Source organism: Eumetopias jubatus, unplaced genomic scaffold (genome assembly GCF_037043125.1).
Source record: "Eumetopias jubatus isolate StellerSeaLion01/CBP00866 unplaced genomic scaffold, mEumJub1_p1.0 scaffold_16, whole genome shotgun sequence".
Lineage (NCBI taxonomy): Eukaryota > Metazoa > Chordata > Mammalia > Carnivora > Otariidae > Eumetopias > Eumetopias jubatus.
Genome location: NW_028274822.1, coordinates 74,645,887 through 74,665,508, shown reverse-complemented (window position 1 = coordinate 74,665,508; position 19,622 = coordinate 74,645,887). Strand labels below are relative to the sequence as shown.

Genomic DNA, 19,622 nt, shown 5'->3' with positions numbered 1-19,622 from the left:
GAGCAAGTATCCATTATTGCCCACAGATATCCAGCTGATTTTTAAAGAATGCATGTCAATATAATTACCACAGCTTCCTGCTTAGTAATTGTGTTAAATTATATGCTGTAGTATTGTGTAATGTACAGAGGTTTGTGGAAAAAAAATACTGTTTTTTTAAATTTTTTTTTGAAAAGCCATTCTCAAAGCAAGCTGTTGAGCATGTACAGAGTCACCTATCCAAGAAACAAGTGACATCAACTCTTTTCCAGGTAAGACAAAATTATTTCAAAATAAATGCAGTTGACCCTTGAAGAGCACAGGGATTGGGGCACTGACCCCCATGCAGTCAAAAATCCACGTATAACTTCTGGCTCCTGCCTCCAAACTTTGCTAATAGCCTTCTGTTGACCGGAGCCTTACCGATAACATAAACCGTCGATTAACACAGATTTTATATGTTATATGTATTATATACTATATTCTTATAATAAAGTAAACTAGAGAAAAGAAAATGTCATTAAGAAAATTATAAGGAAAATACATTTCTAGTATTGTATGTAAAAAAATCAACGTGTAAGTGGACCTGTGTGGTTCAGACTTATGTGGTACAAGAGTCACCTGCACACTGTTTTCCATAAAGGGATGCGCACCGCACAAGTGAGCCAGGAGTCCTTCATCCTGGTCTAGCCACGAATGTGCTCAGAGACCTTGGGAAAGCACCTGTCCACAGTGCCGCAGCCTCATGTGCAAAACGAGGAGAGGGATTAACTCTTCCCCATGGTTACCTTTAGCTCTGTGATTCCAAGAGGTAGAAAGTTCAGAAGTAAAGTAGCTAATTAAAAAAAATTTACTCCATGGATCCATTAGCTTTTAGTCTTTAAAACTCAGTATCAATGCTGATTATCAACACTTTTAGTCATTTACAAAATGTACTACATGACTTCCAGGGCCCGGCACAGCATTAAAAAACTTGGGGCCCCTTGTTTCAGAAATTCAGAATTTTAAGATGGGTTAGGCAGGGACATGAAACCAAGCCCTGGCTCTTCTGAGCATGAGCCCTGTGGGACTGCACGGGTCATACACCTGGAAAACCAACCATGGTCACTTGGGAAGCGTCTGTGACTTTGCAGGAACCATGCCAGGCAATAGGGATGCAGGGGCAAATGGGCGGACCTGTCCATATCTTCACAGAGCATGCGGTTGGGCTGTAGATAACTATTAAATAATCACGGTGATAAATCCGTTACTAAAAATTGGGCAAGTGCAAGAGTGGGAGCTGCAGGTCATCCGAGTCTCATCAGTATGTATTCTAGGTTCCTATTTATGCAGTGTGGGATTTCTTTTCCATCTCTTCCAGCCCTACATAGAAGAAATTTGTGAAAGTCTTCGAGGCAACATTTTCCAAAAATTTATGGAAAGGTATGAAACTTCATGTATGTACATAACATTTTTTTGAGATATACTTGACATCTAATGTTATATTAAAATAATAGTATATATATATATATATATAGAATAGCCCAGGGCTGTTCTATAGGTGTACCTCATTTTACCCAATGAACGCTGTCCTTAAAATGGGTATCAGTTTGTTCATTTGACAATGAATGTACTTACCAGGCATTTACTATGTGCCAGCCTTCATGTTAGACTGTCACCTCAGTACTTTATTATTTAGGATTTGCATATCTTGATGTCTCTTTCAATCTGTAGCTCTTTAGCTTCAAAATGGTCTAAAGTTTAAATAGACTATGGAACCACAGTATGAAGAGTATCTTATTGGGACACCTTTGCTAAGGCAAGCACGGTTCTATAACCTATCTAATTCATTTGTTTGCTCTTTGAGATCCTGCCCCCCCAAGGTGGGACTAGATTGCACTTGATTCTTTATGTAATAGAATTTGAGGTTCTAGGCAGATGTCCGTGGTCACATATATTATTACTATCCCTAATAAATGTGTCCCTTTGAGCTACTCAAGCTATATGTGTATGTTTGTCATACGAAACCCTGAACATGTTCAGCGATGCCTGTAAAGGCGGCCGGCCCATACGCCTTTCTGGCCACCAGCAGTCCATTCGCTGGGATTTTGAGTATCCCTCTGAGATCATGCACTCTTCAGCGGAATCTGCTTTCACACTGACTGCGCTCTTCTCCGCAAACTGGGCTAATTTCTAGACAATCGCCGTGATGATCGAGTCTCGGTGCCGGAGCAGCCCACAGCTGTTCAGTAATTGCCCCGTTAGAACAAATGCTGCTTCTCTGCGGTTTTTCCCTCCACTTATTCACAGAACTAAAGTAATAAAAAAAAAAAAAAAAAAAGTTGTGTTATGATGCCACTAGAGTTCAAGAGATAATTTTATCCTGGAGTGGAGTCAGTACTTTGGGAAACTAACACGCATACAAATGATTATTACCCTTTTCTGAGTCAGAGCGGAGACTTTGCCAGAGAGCGGTGGCTCGCGTTAAGGGGGTAGGCCGGCTGTGTTTCAGCGGGGTCCGGCCTGCCCTGGCGCCAGTGCCGTTAGTTCAGAATTCTGACCTTTCCCAGCTCCTCTTGGGGTCAGCCGAGCTTCTAGGGAGAGATGGGGATGGGAGTTACAGGGGGGAGGGGGAGGGGGGTCTGGTAGCTTTTTCTTTGCTGACTGGCCCCCTGGTCCACCTGCATGTCCTTTAGTCCCACTAGGGGAGCCTTCTGCTCTTACTGCCACCAGAAATCCAAGCTGTTTGCGTGTTAGGCAAGCAGGTGCACTGGATTTTCTGAAGCCATTCACCATGTTATGTAAATTATTTTCAAAGCGGATTTCTTCATTTTTATCTGTTTCGCGTTCTTTTCGTGTCAATACATTCTCAAATGAGAACTTAAAAACTCCATTGTCAGACCAAGAGTTTTGAGCGTGGGTTTTGAAAAGCATGGACACTCCCCAAATAGAACTTTGTAGCCTTTGGCCCCATCAGGACTGGCCACACTCTCTGAGGGCCTTGCGGGTAAGGCGATTTCTCAGTCTGATAATAAAGGGGAAATCTTCAGCCAGGGCTCATCTCTGCCTTCACTTGAGGCCAGCAGGGGCACAGGGCTTAACTAAGTTCCAGGCTGGCCTGAATCTGGGAAGGAGGCTTTCCCTCTTCTGGATGAGGCAGTGAACTTCACTTGCCCAGCAATCTAAAGCCCGAGTCACAGACAGAGGTTAAAAGTGCTTACTCTACCCCACCCTCACTGCATCCCTGGCGTTTTTATATCATTAACCTCTGACTTTCCCTCTGGGGTAGCTGTACCTCATCTGCAAGGGCACTGGCTGTCAGGAGCCCTATGTTGCCCAGGCTCTGCTCTGTTCTCAGCCCCAGTCCCTCTTCTGTGAAGAAGTACCCATTCTAGTAATTAGGCATTGACCAGAAATAGCACTCAAGGAACCTCCATGGATACATGACTGAGCCTGAACACCCCAGGGCCATCTCTACTTCTAAAGAAGAACTGGCTACAGAAAACCTGTACTTCATGGGCAAAATGTGTGTTTGGAGGTGTCCTTTGTGTGTTGTGGGGATGTTCGTTTGAGGCAGGGTATGTGTTGGGATTTGGTTCTCTTGACTCTCTCTCAGTCATCAGGACAGTTCTCTCCCCGTGGTTGTTAGTCCTCCCCAGCTAAGTCTGCAAGTCTGTAAAACGTGCCAGCTCACTGGCCCCCTGTTGCCGGCTCTGAGGTCCAGAATCTGGGAGAAAAGGGAGGATGAGCTTGCCCAACACACCAAGTGAATTTCAAAGTGACAGTCATAGATTTGTAAGTACAGAGAACACGCCAGTGTGGTCTTGCCTTTTGCACTCATCATACTTAAAAAACAAACAAAGAAACAAAAAAAACCTTTGAAATAACTCTCAGAAATGCTCAAAATATAATTTTATTTTACCAACCTCACAGAGATGATAGATCAATGAAACACTCTGTAAACGTCATTTTCAATTCATTGACAAAAGTTGCTGCATAATTACAGGGTTCTGCTTTTGATTTTCAACGTGACTATATTAGCCTCAGAAATATTTTTAAAAGATCCTTAGATGGCATATAATTTTTTTTTATTTTTTATTACCATATAATGTATTATTTGTTTCAGGGGTACAGGTCTGTGGTTCATCAGTCTTACACAATTCACAGCGCTCACCGTAGCACATACCCTCCCCAGAGTCCATCACCCAGCCACCCCATCCCTCCCACCCCCCACCACTCCAGCAACCCTCAGTTTGTTTCCTGAGATTGAGAGTCTCTTATGGTTTGTCTCCCTCTCTGGTTTCGTCTTGTTTCATTTTTCCCTCCCTTCCCCTGTGATCCTCTGTCTTGTTTCTCAAATTCTTCCTATCAATGAGATCATATGATACTTGTTCTCTGATTGACTTATTTCACTTAGCATAATACCCTCTAGTTTCATCCACGTCATTGCAAATGGCAAGAGTTCGGTTTTTTTGATGGCTGCATAATAGTCCATTACACACACACACACACACACACACACACACACACACACACACACACACCACACATCTTCTTTATCCATTCATCTGTTGATGGACATCTAGGATCTTTCCATAGTTTGGCTGTTGTGGACATTGCTGCTATAAACATTGGGGTATACGTGCCCCTTTGGATCACTACATTTGTCTTAGATGGCATATAAAATGAACCACTCCCCCCAGGCAACTGGGATATTTAGATGCCTTAATGCATTCTGTTAGAATGCCAGTAATTCCTGGACCATGTATTTCATAGTACTCTCTCCCTCTCTCTCCTTCTTCCTTTCCTTTTCATTCATTCATTCATTCATTCATTCATTCATAGAACCCTGGATACTGTGCCCATGTAAGGAATTGTGCCAGGGGCTAGGTGAAATCCAGCAGTCACCAAGAATATTCTTTGCCTTTGAAGAGTATTCAATCTAGAAAGCATTTCTTTTGAAAAAATGTTTTAAAACAAACACTACAGACAGTGTTGCTCATTAATAACCATAATGAAAATAATGACTTTATTAAATAAGCTGTGGGGATAGATATTTTTCTAGATAGAGGGGGAAAAAAAGTACTCATCAAGAAGCTGAGTAAATTGTGGGAACAAATCCGCTCAGTGGGACTTATTGCGTCTTGTGATTCTAGTCTAAGGGCTTTTTCTCCTACAGCATTTGTATCTGAGCAGTGTTGCTTGGTCCGGGTTCAGATCCATCCCTACTCCTTCTCTCACTGTGTGACCTTGGCCAGGCCCTGGTCTCCTCTGCTGCAGAATGGGCATCATCATTCCTGGTCGTCAGATCTGCTCATCTTGTTGCTGGAGGGGGAAATGAACAGGGTCTGGCCCATGGAAAGCACCAGCTGAGTGTTTGCTGCTATTACCATTATTTATAAATATTTTGTCATTTATTTATTTATTTTTAAAGATTTTATTTATTTGACAGAGAAAGAGATAGCAAGAGAGGGAACACAAGCAGGGGGAGTGGCAGAGGCAGAGGGAGAAGCAGGCTTCCCGCTGAGCAGGGAGCCCGATGTGGGGCTCGATCCCAGGACCCCGGGATCATGACCTGAGCCGAAGGCAGACACTTCACCGACTGAGCCCTCCAGGCGCTCCCGAATATTTTGTCATTTAGAGCTGCGTGGTCCAGTATGGGAGCCACTGGCCACATGGAGCTCTTGAGCCCTTGAAATGACTGAGTGTGAATCGAGATGGGCTCTCAGTGCAAAATACACACTGGGTTTCACGACTTAATATAAAAACAACAATGTAGAGGGTCTCATTACTAATTTTGTACCGATCACACACATGTTGAAATGATAATTTTTTCTCTATCCTGGGGTTAAATAAAATACGTTATCAACAGGAAAGTACGTATGGGGCTCACGTTAGGCCTTCTCTTGGATGGTGCTGATTCAGATAGATGGGACCATAACAATCATCACAATTTAAGGGAAATATGACATCATGCACCTGAATCATAAAATAAAGCCACAAAGACCGGTGAAGGCTTTGTGAAAAGATGAGGAAGGAAACGTACCTCTGGTTGAGAAGCAGCACAAGTGGTACCATCCTCGTCTGTCCTTTAACATTGCTCTTCAAATCTGATTCATGTGATATGCAAATTTTCAGTGACTGTTTCTATTCTTTTTTAGTGACAAGTTCACTCGATTCTGTCAGTGGAAAAACGTAGAATTAAATATCCATGTGAGTATCCTCTTATTCTTTCCTTTTTTTTTTTAAAATAAAAACTTCCTCTGGCTTAACTTCATGAGAAAATACTTCATACCCCGGAGCACACTCCCACGGGTAATACGCTGTCTAAACAGATGTCACTCTAACAGCTCTGTGTACGAAGAATTCATCCTCCCGTACCCGGCCTCATAAACAATTCGGGTTTTAATTCTCTTTTTTCAGATTCATGTAAGAATGTGTTTATTTATTTAAGAAAGGGTATTTTAAGCAGTGATCGACCCTTCCACAGAAATAGTAGCCAAAACTCAAGGCCCCTACATAACGTACTTCCCACATGCCCTTGGCTTTTGCCATCCTGGTAAAGTCTCCCTTCACGTTCGTATTATTAGGTATAATCTTGTAATAAAAATGATGACATCTTTTATTAGACCAAGGGTCCATCTCCTCTTTGATTATTTCTGAGAATGAGAAAAGCAGCCCTCAAAGACAGGCTCCTTTCTAACTAACACGCACTTCCTGTGAACGTCTCCTCTGTTTTTAGCTTTCAACGTCAGAAATTCCTGGGACGTCCCCTTCTTCATTTTTAGAACCCTCCTTCCTCGGCACATCCTCTTTTACTTTCTCCTTCATGTTCTCCCTTCACATAGGTTTGCGAAGAGGAAAAGAAATAATCAACTGGATTTTTTTTCGTTTTTTTTTTTTTTTTTTCTTGTAGTTTTTTTAGTTTTTTACTTGCCGGTACCGTTGGGAGAAGCACTTTTTTTTTTTTTTTTTAAACTCCTTTCTTTCACATATCCTGGCAGAATTTTGGAAACAAGAGGGCAATAACGCATTTTAAAAAAAAAAATCCTTCCTGTCTGCCATAGATCTTTCTGATGCGTACTCTCCTTCAGCAGACCTGGTGCGGTCATCTCCTGCTGTCCCTGGAGCATCAGAGGTTAAGCCTTTGGGCCCAGTTACCTGACTGCAAACATGGTGTTTGAAGAGTTGTTTGGGGGAACGCTTCAGGAATCTGACCCTTAACTTGCCAGGATACATAAACCACCGTGAATGTCGGGCTCACTGTCTGCCTTTGCACCATCTAAGACTACTAAACCTACTTAGGAAGAGGGGCGTTACTGAGATAGTGACACAAGGAGAGGGCTTATGAATGAAACCTCTTTCTGTACTTTCCTCATATTTAGTGTCTTGTTTCACACTCACATGCCCAGCACGAGTCCTCCCTATTCCGTGATGTTATCGATAAAAAATTCACATGGCCAGCCTCCGTTGGGTTTTCTGATCATATGGTCCACTATGATGAAAACATAGATGCCCTTGATGGAGATTTATTTTTCTACCATGACAGTTCCTGGAATTGCTGAGCTCTTCCCAAACTTCCAGCTTCAGAGTAGTTAAAGGACACTCTCATTTTGACTAGAAGTTTCACACTCCCTTGTCTTTAGGGTATACGTCTAATAACCTAACATTTAGGAGATTGGAAAAACAATCTGACTCGACTCCCACTCTGTTGTCTGCCCATTTGCCTCCCTTTTGTGCATTTTGGGGGTGGAGCGGAAGGAGGTTCCAGAAAGTCTTGCCACCTTGCGCATCTCATCTCTTAGAGCAGTCAGTCACAGAAAATGCAGATCCTTATATCAGAACTGCTATTTTAGTAACTGTGTCTTACATGAAAACAATAACATAATTTTAATGCAACTCTCTGTTTCCATTTCGTGTTTTGAATTCACAGTTGACCATGAATGATTTCAGCGTACACAGGATCATTGGACGAGGAGGATTTGGTGAAGTGTACGGTTGCAGGAAAGCAGACACTGGAAAAATGTAAGCTCTTTATGGGTTTTATGCTTGCATTAATAGAAAATGCCTACATCAATTTATGGAAGCCCATCTTCCCACTCCTGAAGTGCCTTACTTCAGGTAGAAAGAGGCAATATTTTGTTAAGCATTGTAAATGAGAACCGTCAGCTGGAACTTCCACTTCTTAGGGCTCAAAGGGAAATTAACCAGGTACCGTGGGTCATGAGCCCTTGTGGTTCAGGCCACGGGTGAAGGAGCCTGGGATCTGGAGGTGACCAAGAAGGGGCATTATGTACAGCCTCCCGGTCCGATCCTGCTGCAAAGAATTCTCTGCTTTGCGGAGGAGAGACATTCTCTTCTAAATGGTGAAGCACCTGTGATTTAGCATATGCCCTTTGGCGTGGTGTAGCTTTCCAGGAGATGTCAGTTCCATAGATGGGTAGCCTGAAGCTGGTGAGAAGGATGCCCTGCCTGCTGTGAGGATCACGGTCATGGGGCTCCATCACCGTCTTAGTTGCTTATCTTACAGGAGGAGGTTGATGTGAGGCAGTTACGTGCACATGAGCCAGGTGCAGGCCTCTTCCAGAAGGTGAATGGTCTTGGAGTTCTTAAGGAGTGCAGGGGGAAAAGATGTTTTGGTTTTTCTAAATATAGAAGGAGTTTGTTTAAGTGAACATATATCTGGAAGCAAAAGAGAATGGGAAAGTACAGTTCGACAGACGCAGAACTACAAGTGTGATCAAGTGACAGGCCTGTTAGAGCCGTGGCTGAGTGGAATCGGCTGTTCAGCTTCCTTGATAACCTCACTGTAGGTGTAAGAAGGAGTAATTGGGGTCAGCGACCTCAGCGCCCGCCTCTCCTGCCATGCCAGCACTGTCTAGCGAGCATTGTCACTCAGCCTCTCCTCGGGTCCTCCCTGTGACTGGGCACCGAAGGCCTTACCAAGTCACCCTCCTACTTTTCAGACAGGTCCTGTCATGGGCATGATTTTTATCATGTGGGGGCTGAAGGTTACCTTCACTGATGTGTGCCCGCTGGTCTTCTTCCTGTTGTAGGGCCCCGTGCGGGGTGAACCCAGTGTCTGGCACTCGGGCGCGTAAAGTCTGGGGCCCTGCTGAGACAGGATGCCTGGCGATCCAGAGTACAGGTCTGGGCGGCCCATGGCCGGGTCATAGCTGGCTTGCACAAAGTTTGTGCCTCCGCCCAGCCTCGGCATCCTGGTCTGTAGGGTCGGGAAAATACTTCCTCCTCGTGAGAATTGGATGAGATAATACACTTTAAGGCATGCAGACTACTGCCTCTTCCATAGTCAGTATTAGTGAACGGTGTGCCCAGGTCCCTCGTCCCACCATAGTCCCACACTGGGCTCTGATCCTAAGTGATGTGCTTGTCACTTACTCCATTTCACCGACTGTTCTTTCACCTTCATCACTGTGGCTTGTCCACATATTTAGGGGATCTGCTAATCTGCCATACGATGTAGATGTAGAAATTAATGACATCAGCGCGTCTCTTTCATGACATTTATTATTTTACAGATTCTCAGTGTGTGGAAAACTGTCTTCTACTTTCCAGATTAAGGGTAGATGCTTACCGAGAGTCCCGCAGCTAGAAAGTGGCCAGGCTCAGTCCCTGTGGATCCGGGAGTGTGTCCTTCCAGTCCCCAGGCTGCCAGTGACATGTGCACTGGCTCCGGAGCCCATCGAACTGCCACCTACCTCAGAAGCCAGTGGAAGCCAACTTGCTCAACCCAGGGGCTCCAGGCCCGTTTATGCCGGCTTCTCTGGTCTGCAATTTAAACGTTTTACCAGATGCCATCATGGTAGGGGGTAGCGATAGAAGTAGTTGAAACATTTTGAAATTCATCATGAAAATTAAATATTTAAAGAACACGTCACTTCATATATACTCAATATGCGATCCTGTAATTAAGCAAATTAATGTCTCCATTGGTGGATTTGTTATAATGAATTCCTGGAACAGTAGATAAAAGGAGCAAATTTGAATATCCATCTCTGTTTCGTTCTAAGGACTCACATTGTAAGTTATGATCAGTTAGAAACAAATGGATTTTCTGGGTCCTGTCACAGCCAGACAATCATCCATAATTTGTACCTGGGCCTTATAAAGTCGTCCATCAGGGGATTTATAATCATGCACACAGAGTTCTAAAGCCCCAGAAACCCTTATAAAAATTTCCTTTTAGCTTTCTGCTGAAAAACTGTCCTGCTTTCTTCACCTGTGATTATAGAGAATGCCAGCTGACATGTCTGTATTTCCTTAATAGGAGTTTGTTACAGGTTTTCAGAAAGCTTAAGTTGTCAGCTGTTTCTAATCTTCACTAACTTTCATATAAAAATCTTACTGATTCTTTTTATTATTTGAAATCTGATAACTTAAATATCAAGATTAAATAAAATCAGGGGAGCCTGGCTGTCCCCGTCGGTACAGCGTGGGACTCTTGCTCTCAGGGCCTTGAGTTCGAGCCTCACGTTGGGTGTGGAGATTACTTAAAAAAAAAAAAATTAAAAACAAATCAATAAAGTCACATTTTAGGTTGTGCCTTTTTGAGCACATGCCTTCCCTTTTCATTTTGTTGGCTGTCGGTGTTTTAGAGTCTTGCACTCTGCACTCTTGCAAAATCTTGACCACTGCTAAAATCACAATTTCTAAATGCTAAATATTATACACATATCCCTCCACCCCCGCAACACACACACGGTAGTAGTACTGGGCAGCAACGATACATGCAAAATTTATTTCACTGAATTTATTTATGTCCCTCTACTTTATGCTCTTATTGGATTGGAACTTCTGTTCATGTAATGATAGAAATATCTTAATTATTGCTGGATTTTTTTTTTAAAGAAACCTTTTTATTTTAGAATAGTTTTAGGTTTAGAAAGGAGGCACAGAGACAGCACAGGGAGCTCCCCTGGCCTACACCAGTCTCCCTCTCTTACATTGGTCACAACAGATGACTAGTATCAATATGTTATTATTAGCTAAAGTCTCTACTTTATTTGGATTTCCTTAGTGCTTTTTCTGTTCCCAGATCCCATGTTACACTTAAGTCATCATGTCTCCTGAGGCTGCGTTAGACTGTGACAGTTTCGCAGATTTTCCTTGTTTTTGATGGCCTAGATAGCCTTGAGGAGTCCCGGTCAGGGATACCATAGAATAGACATTCTATTAGACATCCAGTTCAGGTGCGCTTTCCTCACAGTTATACTGGGGCTGTGGGCTTTTGGAAGCAAGACCCCAGAGAAAACCCCATTCTTATCACATCATATCAAGGATGCCCATCAACAGGATGACTCATCACTGGTGATGCTGACCTTGACCGCTTGCTTGAGGTAGTGTTCGTCAGGCTCCTCCACTGTAACATCCCTGTCCCTGCTTCTCCGTGCTGTTCTCTTAGGAAGGAGCTCACTGTGTGCAGCCCTTACCTAAGGAGTGGGGAGGTATGCTTCGCCTCCTGGAGGGGGCCTTGAATTTTTTTCTTAATACATGCAAAATTAAAAAAAAAATTTTTTTTTTTTTTGCATGACACTTGGGTACCATTTTGCTTCTTTTAGACACTTCCCAAATCTTTAGAAACTTTCCCCCATATGACATGTATCATTTAAAGCAGCTTAGATACATTTTCAGTAGAGTTTTTCCAATAGCATTTATGTTTCTAGGTATGCAATGAAATGCTTGGATAAGAAGAGGATCAAGATGAAACAAGGAGAAACATTAGCCTTAAATGAGAGGATTATGTTGTCTCTTGTGAGTACAGGGGTAAGTATTCCGGTTTTGAGCACTGCTTGTTTTTGTATTCGTTGGTTGGTTGGTTTTATATATCAGGACAATTTATTTAAAATACAGGCATTCTTTTCCAGCAAATTATGCAGCTAGCCAGTTCTTGGATGGGTTAGAATTTATAGCAGGGAAGAGCAGCACTAAGTTAATATAAATAGTGTGTAATTCTCATATTACCTCTGTTTAATTTGGGAGTTAGAGAAGTGTTAGCTACCATCATCATGCACACCCACGGCTTCTCCCTTTAGTGGCTGTTTATGGCTTCCATCTTGGCGGAATATGCTTGCAGAGAGGGCAGGAAGTAATCATGGCAACAACAACGAAATCACTTGAGTCTAGTTAAGAACTGACTGCGTGATGGAGGACTAACCCAGGGAAGGAAGAGCACGAGGAAAGCAGCTCTAGTCCTCCGTAAATAAACAGAGAGAGGAAACATCTTGGGTTACTCAGGCCTGAACTGGATTTGGGTCTGTCCCCAGTCTCTAGAGGGTGGCTTTATCATTATCTATCTTGCTGCTTTTTTACCTGCTGTGGATTTTGCTCATTTCCATTTCCAAGCCCATGTTTCCACCTGTTGGATATTGTGTTTGTTTGTCAGCTAGCATTTTTAGCTCAGCACGTGCCAAGAACTTTTACCCTGTGTTTTCTTGCAAAATAGTGTCCCATTCTGGCTTCTTTTGCAGTGAATGGTATGACCCACGAGCAAAGCCTTGGCTTTTATTTATTTGAACAGATGTCTATAAAGATACCCAGAAAAACTCAGTGTCCAACCTGGGCATGCCCATGTGCACCAGCAGGCCTGCCAGAGGAGGTCAGAGACTCGGGGTCTCGCAGGGAAGGCCGGAAATGACGGTGGAGTGGCCAGACTCCTGCTGAGTACCTCACATGTGAATTTAAGGTTAAACACTGAGCCAAGAAGGTTTGTGTGCAGTGAGATATATTGGGGAGGGCGTGGCCTCCAAATAGCTTACCAACCTCACCCAAAGGGTGAAGGAATCAGATTTTAAACTCTTTTTTTTTTTTAAGATTTTTTATTTATTTATTCATTACAGACAGAGAGAGAGAGAGAGAGAGAGAATGAGAGAAGCAGAGGGAGAAGCAGGCTCCCAAGGAGCAGGGAGCCCGATGCGGGACTCGATCCCAGGACCCTGGGATCATGACCTGAGCCGAAGGCAGACCCTTAACCATCTGAGCCACCCAGGCGCCCAGGAATCAGATTTTAATGGTGAATCAGAGAATCCCTTTCAACTAGGAAGCAAGGAACCTGAGACCCAGAGAGGTTAAATTCCTTGTCCAGAGTCTGTGGACTCCCTGGCTAGTGTTCCTTTTTTTTTTTTTTTTAAAGATTTTAGTTTATTTGAGAGAGAGAGAGCGCGTGCGCACACGTGCACGGGGGAGGGGCAGAGGGAGAGAGAATCTCGAGCAAACTCCCTGCTGAGTGCAGAGCCTGACATGGGGCTCAGTCTCATGACCCTGAGGTCATGACCTGAGCCCAAATCGAGAATCAGATGCCCAACCGACTGCGCCACCCAGCCGTCCCCTGTTGTTCCTTTCTTATTATCACCTGATAGGCTCTGTGTTTTTTTGTTTTCACCTGTATTTATTGTATTGTGGTTTATATTATTCTAGCATTAGTTTTAAGCAGTTTCAGAAAGGTTATGTGCTACCGAAGTAGAAGAGTATCATAATTTAGCTCAACCATAATAAGTGAAAATGCCGTAGTTGTAAATAATTTCTATCTATGTGCCGCTGCCTCCCAACATATGGACATTAAGCATTTCAAATAAGAGCTATCCTGTGTGCACGACCATGTTTTCAACTAGTTGGAGTGGAGACTGAGCCCCTTGCACACTGTATTGGAATCGGTTCGAATGGCACTGGTTTCTGGGTTCTTTTGGGAATGTCGTCTTAAATTTCAAACATGGATGTGCATTTACTCCAGATTTTAAGTAGTAATTAAAATATTAATTTTTAATGAGTTTTCTCCAACACCTTGGATATTTATTCTCAAGAAAGCCTATGGAAAAAGAAATTTTTGGTGTTGGAAACTATACATGCAATTTTCATGTCGCATTTTTATATTTATTTTTTCCAGGTGAAGGGGAATATAGTTAAGTAGAGGTATGGTTCCTCCCCAGTCTTACCCTTGAAGGGAGTAAATAAAAAACTGGGATTAATTTGGTCTACTCCTTTGAGCTAACTTTAAAGAATTGTTTATATTTTTTATTCAAATATCAAACCTGGCTTTTGGTTTTGTTTTTTGGGAATTTTGAGGTTCTCTTGTTTTGTTTTGTGTTTTACTTATCAATACATAATTTAACCAAGGGGTAGCTGGCTGAGTCAGAGAGCATGTAATTCTTGATCTCGTGTTGTAAGTTCGAGGCCCACATTGGTGTAGAGCTTACTTAAAACTAAAAGCTTTAAAAAAATAATACATAATTTAGCCAAAAGAGTTGTAATAAAGCTATTTGGAGTTTTCTTTCTTTCTTTCTTTCTTTCTTTCTTTCTTTCTTTCTTTCTTTCTTTCTTTCTTTCTTTTTCTGTCTTTTGCTAATCAAAGGCCACTTTTTATGATTTTTTAATGATCTTTAGTTTAAAATGGCATCACTAGGTTAAACTTCAGACCAGCCTGTATAGTGTGGTTTCCCAGGGTGTTGGCATGAAACTGAACTGAAGTCATTCATTATAGTTTTGTTTTTACTGGAAGTTTTTTCTTTTTCCTTCCAGTCTCAGATTCAGTGTTCCTTCCCCTGACCTTTCAAAGAAAGGTAGGAAGTACTGTTCCCGGTTTGATTCTGTAATTCTAGAATAGTAAAAAGGGAAATCTTCAAGTTTCAGAACCAGGGTAAGTATCTGGGAAAGAGCAATTAGCTGGGAAAGAGCAATTAGCACCCTCATGAAACAGTCCTGTCATGTCCTTGGAAGCTTCCTCATTCATTCCTGAACTATATTGGAGTGCCTAGATTGTGCCAGGCATTCCGCTGCAGGATGGGGGTCCCAAAACGTGACTTTGGTCCTTGCTCTTTGAGAGCCACACAGAACGAGAGAAGGTGATATTGTTCACCTGATCTTGAAATGCATAGATAATTAGGATGTGTGGCAAGAGCCGTGAGACAGGTACCCAGTGCCCAGGAGGCACTTACCAGGGTGGAGGTGACAACGGATACTCCTCAGAAGTCACCGGAGGTGCCAGCGTGTATCTGGGTCCTGAGCACTTCAGAAGGGTTTGAGGACTTCAGGGAAGGTCAGCAGAGCTGGGGTCTGAAGGGATGCGTGAGTCACACAAGATAAAGCTGGAGAGGGGAGAGAGACAGACTGACAGGGACCAGACCAGACCGTCAAGAGCTTTCCAGGCCAGTTCTGAGGATTAAAAAAAAAAAAAATCTTAACAGCAGTTGGAGACAAAGTGTTCGAAGCGGGAAGGATCACATAAGCCTTCCTCTGACTGCAGGGTGGAGAATTCTTAAGTACTTCATGGTGTATTCCATTAGAGTTTCACAGAATCGCTACAAAATACAGGCTGCTTTGCTCAGTCCCTGTAGGAAAATCCTCACTGAGGGTCTACCTCCAAAAGATCCACTAGTTCTTACTGTCTTTAATTGGTAATCAAGGCAAAACATCTTAACAGTGATTATGTTGGGAACGCTACCTGCACCATCATTAAATTGCTGCCTGTTTTGTCGTATTGGTCCGTATTTGGTTCTTTGTGTCTCGAGCTTCACACGAGACCCGGTGTGGTTTCTGCCCAGCACCTGAGGTGAGACACTGCGGTCAGCGTGGAGACAACTGAATCATACATACCCCTTTAACTGAGCTTTCCTTTTACATTGCTACAGAAACCCTGCCTTTGTAAGCAGCATACCATAGAACCCTGGACAAAGTCAGGAGACTTGGGGGTGAGATCTTGGTTGGCTACCAAATTTCTTTATGACCTCAGGCAAGTCATTTCCCCTTTTTAGGGCCTAGTTTCCTTGTCTTAAAAATAAACAAGTTGGACCAGGTGATTTTTTTTTTTTTTTAAGGGCCCTTCCTACTCAGCCTGTGATTCTAAATTGACGGTTCATGTTCCGTCTCAATAACATAAGATCTTTTTTTCTAAAAGATTTTTTATTTATTTATTTGAGAGAGAGAGAGAGAGTGAGAGAGCCCAAGAGTGGGTAGGGTCAGAGGGAGAAGCAGACTCCCTGCCGAGCAGGGAGCCGGATGCGGGACTCGATCCCGGGACTCCGGGATTATGACCTGAGCTGAAGGCAGTCGCTTAACTAACTGAGCCACCCAGGCACCCAGTAACATAAGATCTTAAGTGAACCTTTTGCCCCTTTTGCTACTTTCTCAGGGCTACCATTAGAAGGATCCTGTCTCATCGTGTTCAGAAATACCCCTTGGCGGGGTCCACTCTCTCCTTGGTGGAGCGAGTGCAGTTGCTGTCTCTAGCTGGGAAAGACCCTAAGTTCTGGGTCCACCAGCCTCTCTGTGTGACATCTGAATTGCTCTTCAGATCAGGAACCGGAGTGTGTGGGGAACCCCACTAAGGAAGGAGCAGAATGAGCCATCTTCAGCAGGCTACTAGAAAGGTGGTTCCCTATGTAGTTCCAAGAGGGCCCCAGGAAGGCCGCATGGCTTTTTTTTTTTTTTTTTTTTTTGCAACATGGCTTTTAACAGAAAAAGGAAAGCACTTTTATTTTGCCTATTTAAAGCAAAATTGGGCTTGAAATCAGTAGTCACTAATACCACCTCAACAGCATTTTAAGGCAAAAACTAGGTGATCACAAAATGAAATTTGTAATTCATTCTGGAGTGATTTCCTCTGGAAGATATATGGAAATTGAATTCAAGTTCTCGATTCTCTGGTATAGAAAGGTATTAACTCAGATTTATTGGTCTGCCCTGAAAACAGAGGTTTGGACAATGCAAATTCAGTGTATGGATTATTCTGTTGAAACTTGAATATTTTCTGTGGAATTTAATAATTTTTTGTTTCTGTTAAAAAAGTGGATATAGTTGTTTTTTTTTTTTTGCCAGTTTTGATTTGAATCAGGTGAGTGGCGAGTATACACTGTATGTAAAGACCTAGTCATAGATCTGGCTTAGCACCGATGAAGTTTCCCAAGGGAACACATGCCCGCGTCCGGCACTCAGGTCAAGGGACAGAAAGTGACCTGTATTCCAGAAGCCTTGTGCCCCTTCTGGTCACCCACCCCTCCCCCAGGCTAACCACTGCCCGGATTTCCAACACCGAAATTTAGCTTTGCCCGTGTCTGGGCTTTGTCTGAATGTATTCTTCTGTGTCTGGGCCTCTGTTGCTCAGTGTTGCGTGCGAGATCCATGTGAGTCATTGCCCAGAGCAGTAGGGCATCCTGCAGCTAAACCGCGGAGGCCCGCAAGCTGTGCGAGGCCCGTGAACCAGATCTGGCTTGCAGCCTGTTTCTGTGCAGCCCGTGAACCAGGGATGGTTTTTACGTTCTTAAGGGATTGTATAGAAAATAAACAAAGCATATGGAGCAGAGACCGCATGGAGCCTGTAAAAGCGAGAACAGTTACTGTCTAGCCCCTTGCAAAAAAGTTTGCTGACCGTGGCTGTCTAGTATTCCGCTGCACAAATATCCCACAGTTCATGCATCCATTCTAACATTGACGGATCACTTCCCAGTTTGGGCTATTGTGAATAGTGCTATGAGGAAGAGTCTCATGCCGTTCTCTTTGGTGCATAGAAGTCTAGGTTGCTGTGAGGTGTATACCCGGGAGTGGAAATGCTGGGTCATAGGGTTTGCAGACGGTGCTCAGCTTTGGCAGATAGCACCAGTTTGCCAGAGCACTTGTACCATTGTGTGCTCCCAGAAGCCATATATGGGAGATCCATTTCCACCCTATCTTTCCAACCACTTGGTATTGTCAGTCTCTTTAATTTTAGCCATTCTCGTGGGTTTTAGCGATAACACATTGCAATAACACATTTCCTTGGGGACCACTGTGGTCCAGCATCTGTTCAGAGGCTTGTGAGCTATTTGATACTCTCTTACGTGAAGTGCCCATTTTTAAAATTAATTAATTACTGTTGTTATTACTACTGCTGCCTTTTTTTTTTTTGCCATTATTCTGTTGGTTGTTTGTCTTCTTCTTTATCGATTTACCAGAGTTCTTTGTATAGTCTAAATATGAGTCCTTTATGTGTGTATGGATTGCAGATATCTTCTCCTTTTCTGTGACTTGCCTTTTTACTCTCTTAATAGTATCTTCTGAAGAACACAAGTTCTTAATTTTATTGTAGTCCAGTTTAGCAATATTTTTACTGCTAGTGCTTTTTCATGGCCTAAGAAATCTTTACTTACCCTAAGGTCATGAAGATATTCTCCTTTGTTTTCCTCTAGAAGCTTCATTGTTTTTCATTTAAATCTTTGTCTGCCTGGAGTTGACTTTAGTGTGTGGTGTGAGGTAGGGGTGGATGTTCACTTCCTTTGTGCAAATACCCAATTGCTCCAGTACTGTTGATTGGGAAGGCCATCATTTCTTCCCACCCTGTTTTGTCAGTCTATCACAAATCAATTGACTGTTTATGCTTGAGTCTATTTCAGGATTCTCTCTTTTGTTCTGTTGGTCAGTTTGTCCGTCCTTGGGCTACTACCACACTGTCTGATTTACTGTTGCTTTATAGTAAGTCTTGATATCTGGTGATGTAACTTTTCCAGGTTTGTTTTTCTTCTAGAATGTCTCTACTTTTCCTAGCTGTGTACATCTTCGTATACATTTTGGAATCAGCTTGTTGATTTTCATTTTAATTAAAATTGCACAGAATCTCTAGATTACTTTGGGGAAAACTGACGTCTTTATAGTTGAGTTATTCAGTTCCTGACCTTGGTATATTTTTCCGCTTTGAAAAGCTAGTTGAATTCCCTTCTATGCTCGCCCAGTGTTTCAAGACAATAATATAGGTATTTCCTCCCACTGTGATATGGTTATTCCAATGTCAGAATCCGAGATTGAAATGAATATTTGACTAGCCAGCACAAAAATGTTGACCAATAAAAAGACTAGCAAGGCAGCAATATTTTTCTGTAGAATCTGGGTCCTTTGAAGATGCAGATAAAAGGGTCATGAATGAATCTGAGAGAGATGAGACCTTTGAATTCATCTGTTCCACTTAGTAATGCTCTGTCTCTATGCATTTTGTCATGTTATCAGATCTGTTTTGCTGGGACCATTAAGGTTACCACGGAGGGGTCTGTGCTTAATGCACAGGGCAGCGGTGTGGATGAGAAAAGCTGTGGATATTGTTTGGTAGCAGATAACACGTGCTTCCCGGGACAGCTTTTGTTTTTCTTACAAACTCTTGCTTTTTCTCTCTAGGACTGCCCTTTCATTGTCTGTATGACCTATGCCTTCCATACTCCAGATAAACTCTGCTTCATCTTGGATCTGATGAACGGTGAGTGACGCACAGGAAGTCTGAATGCAGGGAAAGACGTCGCCGGGACATGACACCGATCTAGGCACCCTGGCGGTTTGGGTCTTTTGGATAATTGGGTTCCCACTGAAGTTTAAGGAAACCTTACTCTTCCAAGTTTCCCTTAGAATTCATTTTAAAATGTTGACCACCATTCCCCTATGGCCTTCCTAGACTCTCACCAGGAAATTGCATTTTCTGGAAAAGATTTTCATAAAATACACAGAGTGAAACTACATCTTCTGGAATGCAGCTGGCCTAGATCTTTAATTAGCTTGTTTCCTGACCCTCAACTTTTAGGATTGAAATCCCTCATAAGAACAAAGGCCAAAGATAGAAGTGTATTTGGAAACCAAATTTGAAGGACTGGCTGTGGGCCAGCATGGCTTCGGGCCGAATCTTCTGTACCCTTAGCCCA

At 42.9% G+C, this 19,622-nt stretch overlaps 1 protein-coding gene across 4 annotated transcripts in view; it reads left to right on the top strand.

Annotated features, from left to right (window-relative positions):
* Positions 1-19,622, top strand: part of GRK3 (G protein-coupled receptor kinase 3) — a 127,288-nt gene that overhangs the window by 71,418 nt on the left and 36,248 nt on the right. For all 4 annotated transcript variants that reach the window (XR_003612517.2, XM_028124674.2, XM_088019752.1 and 1 more), the window contains 6 exons: positions 177-251; positions 1,340-1,401; positions 6,120-6,171; positions 7,892-7,983; positions 11,643-11,742; positions 19,108-19,186. Coding sequence is in view for 3 of the 4 variants with exons in the window: in XM_028124674.2 (XP_027980475.2) it covers positions 177-251; positions 1,340-1,401; positions 6,120-6,171; positions 7,892-7,983; positions 11,643-11,742; positions 19,108-19,186 (460 nt within the window). In the remaining variant the exon portion in view is untranslated. The remainder of the gene's footprint in view (positions 1-176; positions 252-1,339; positions 1,402-6,119; positions 6,172-7,891; positions 7,984-11,642; positions 11,743-19,107; positions 19,187-19,622) is intronic.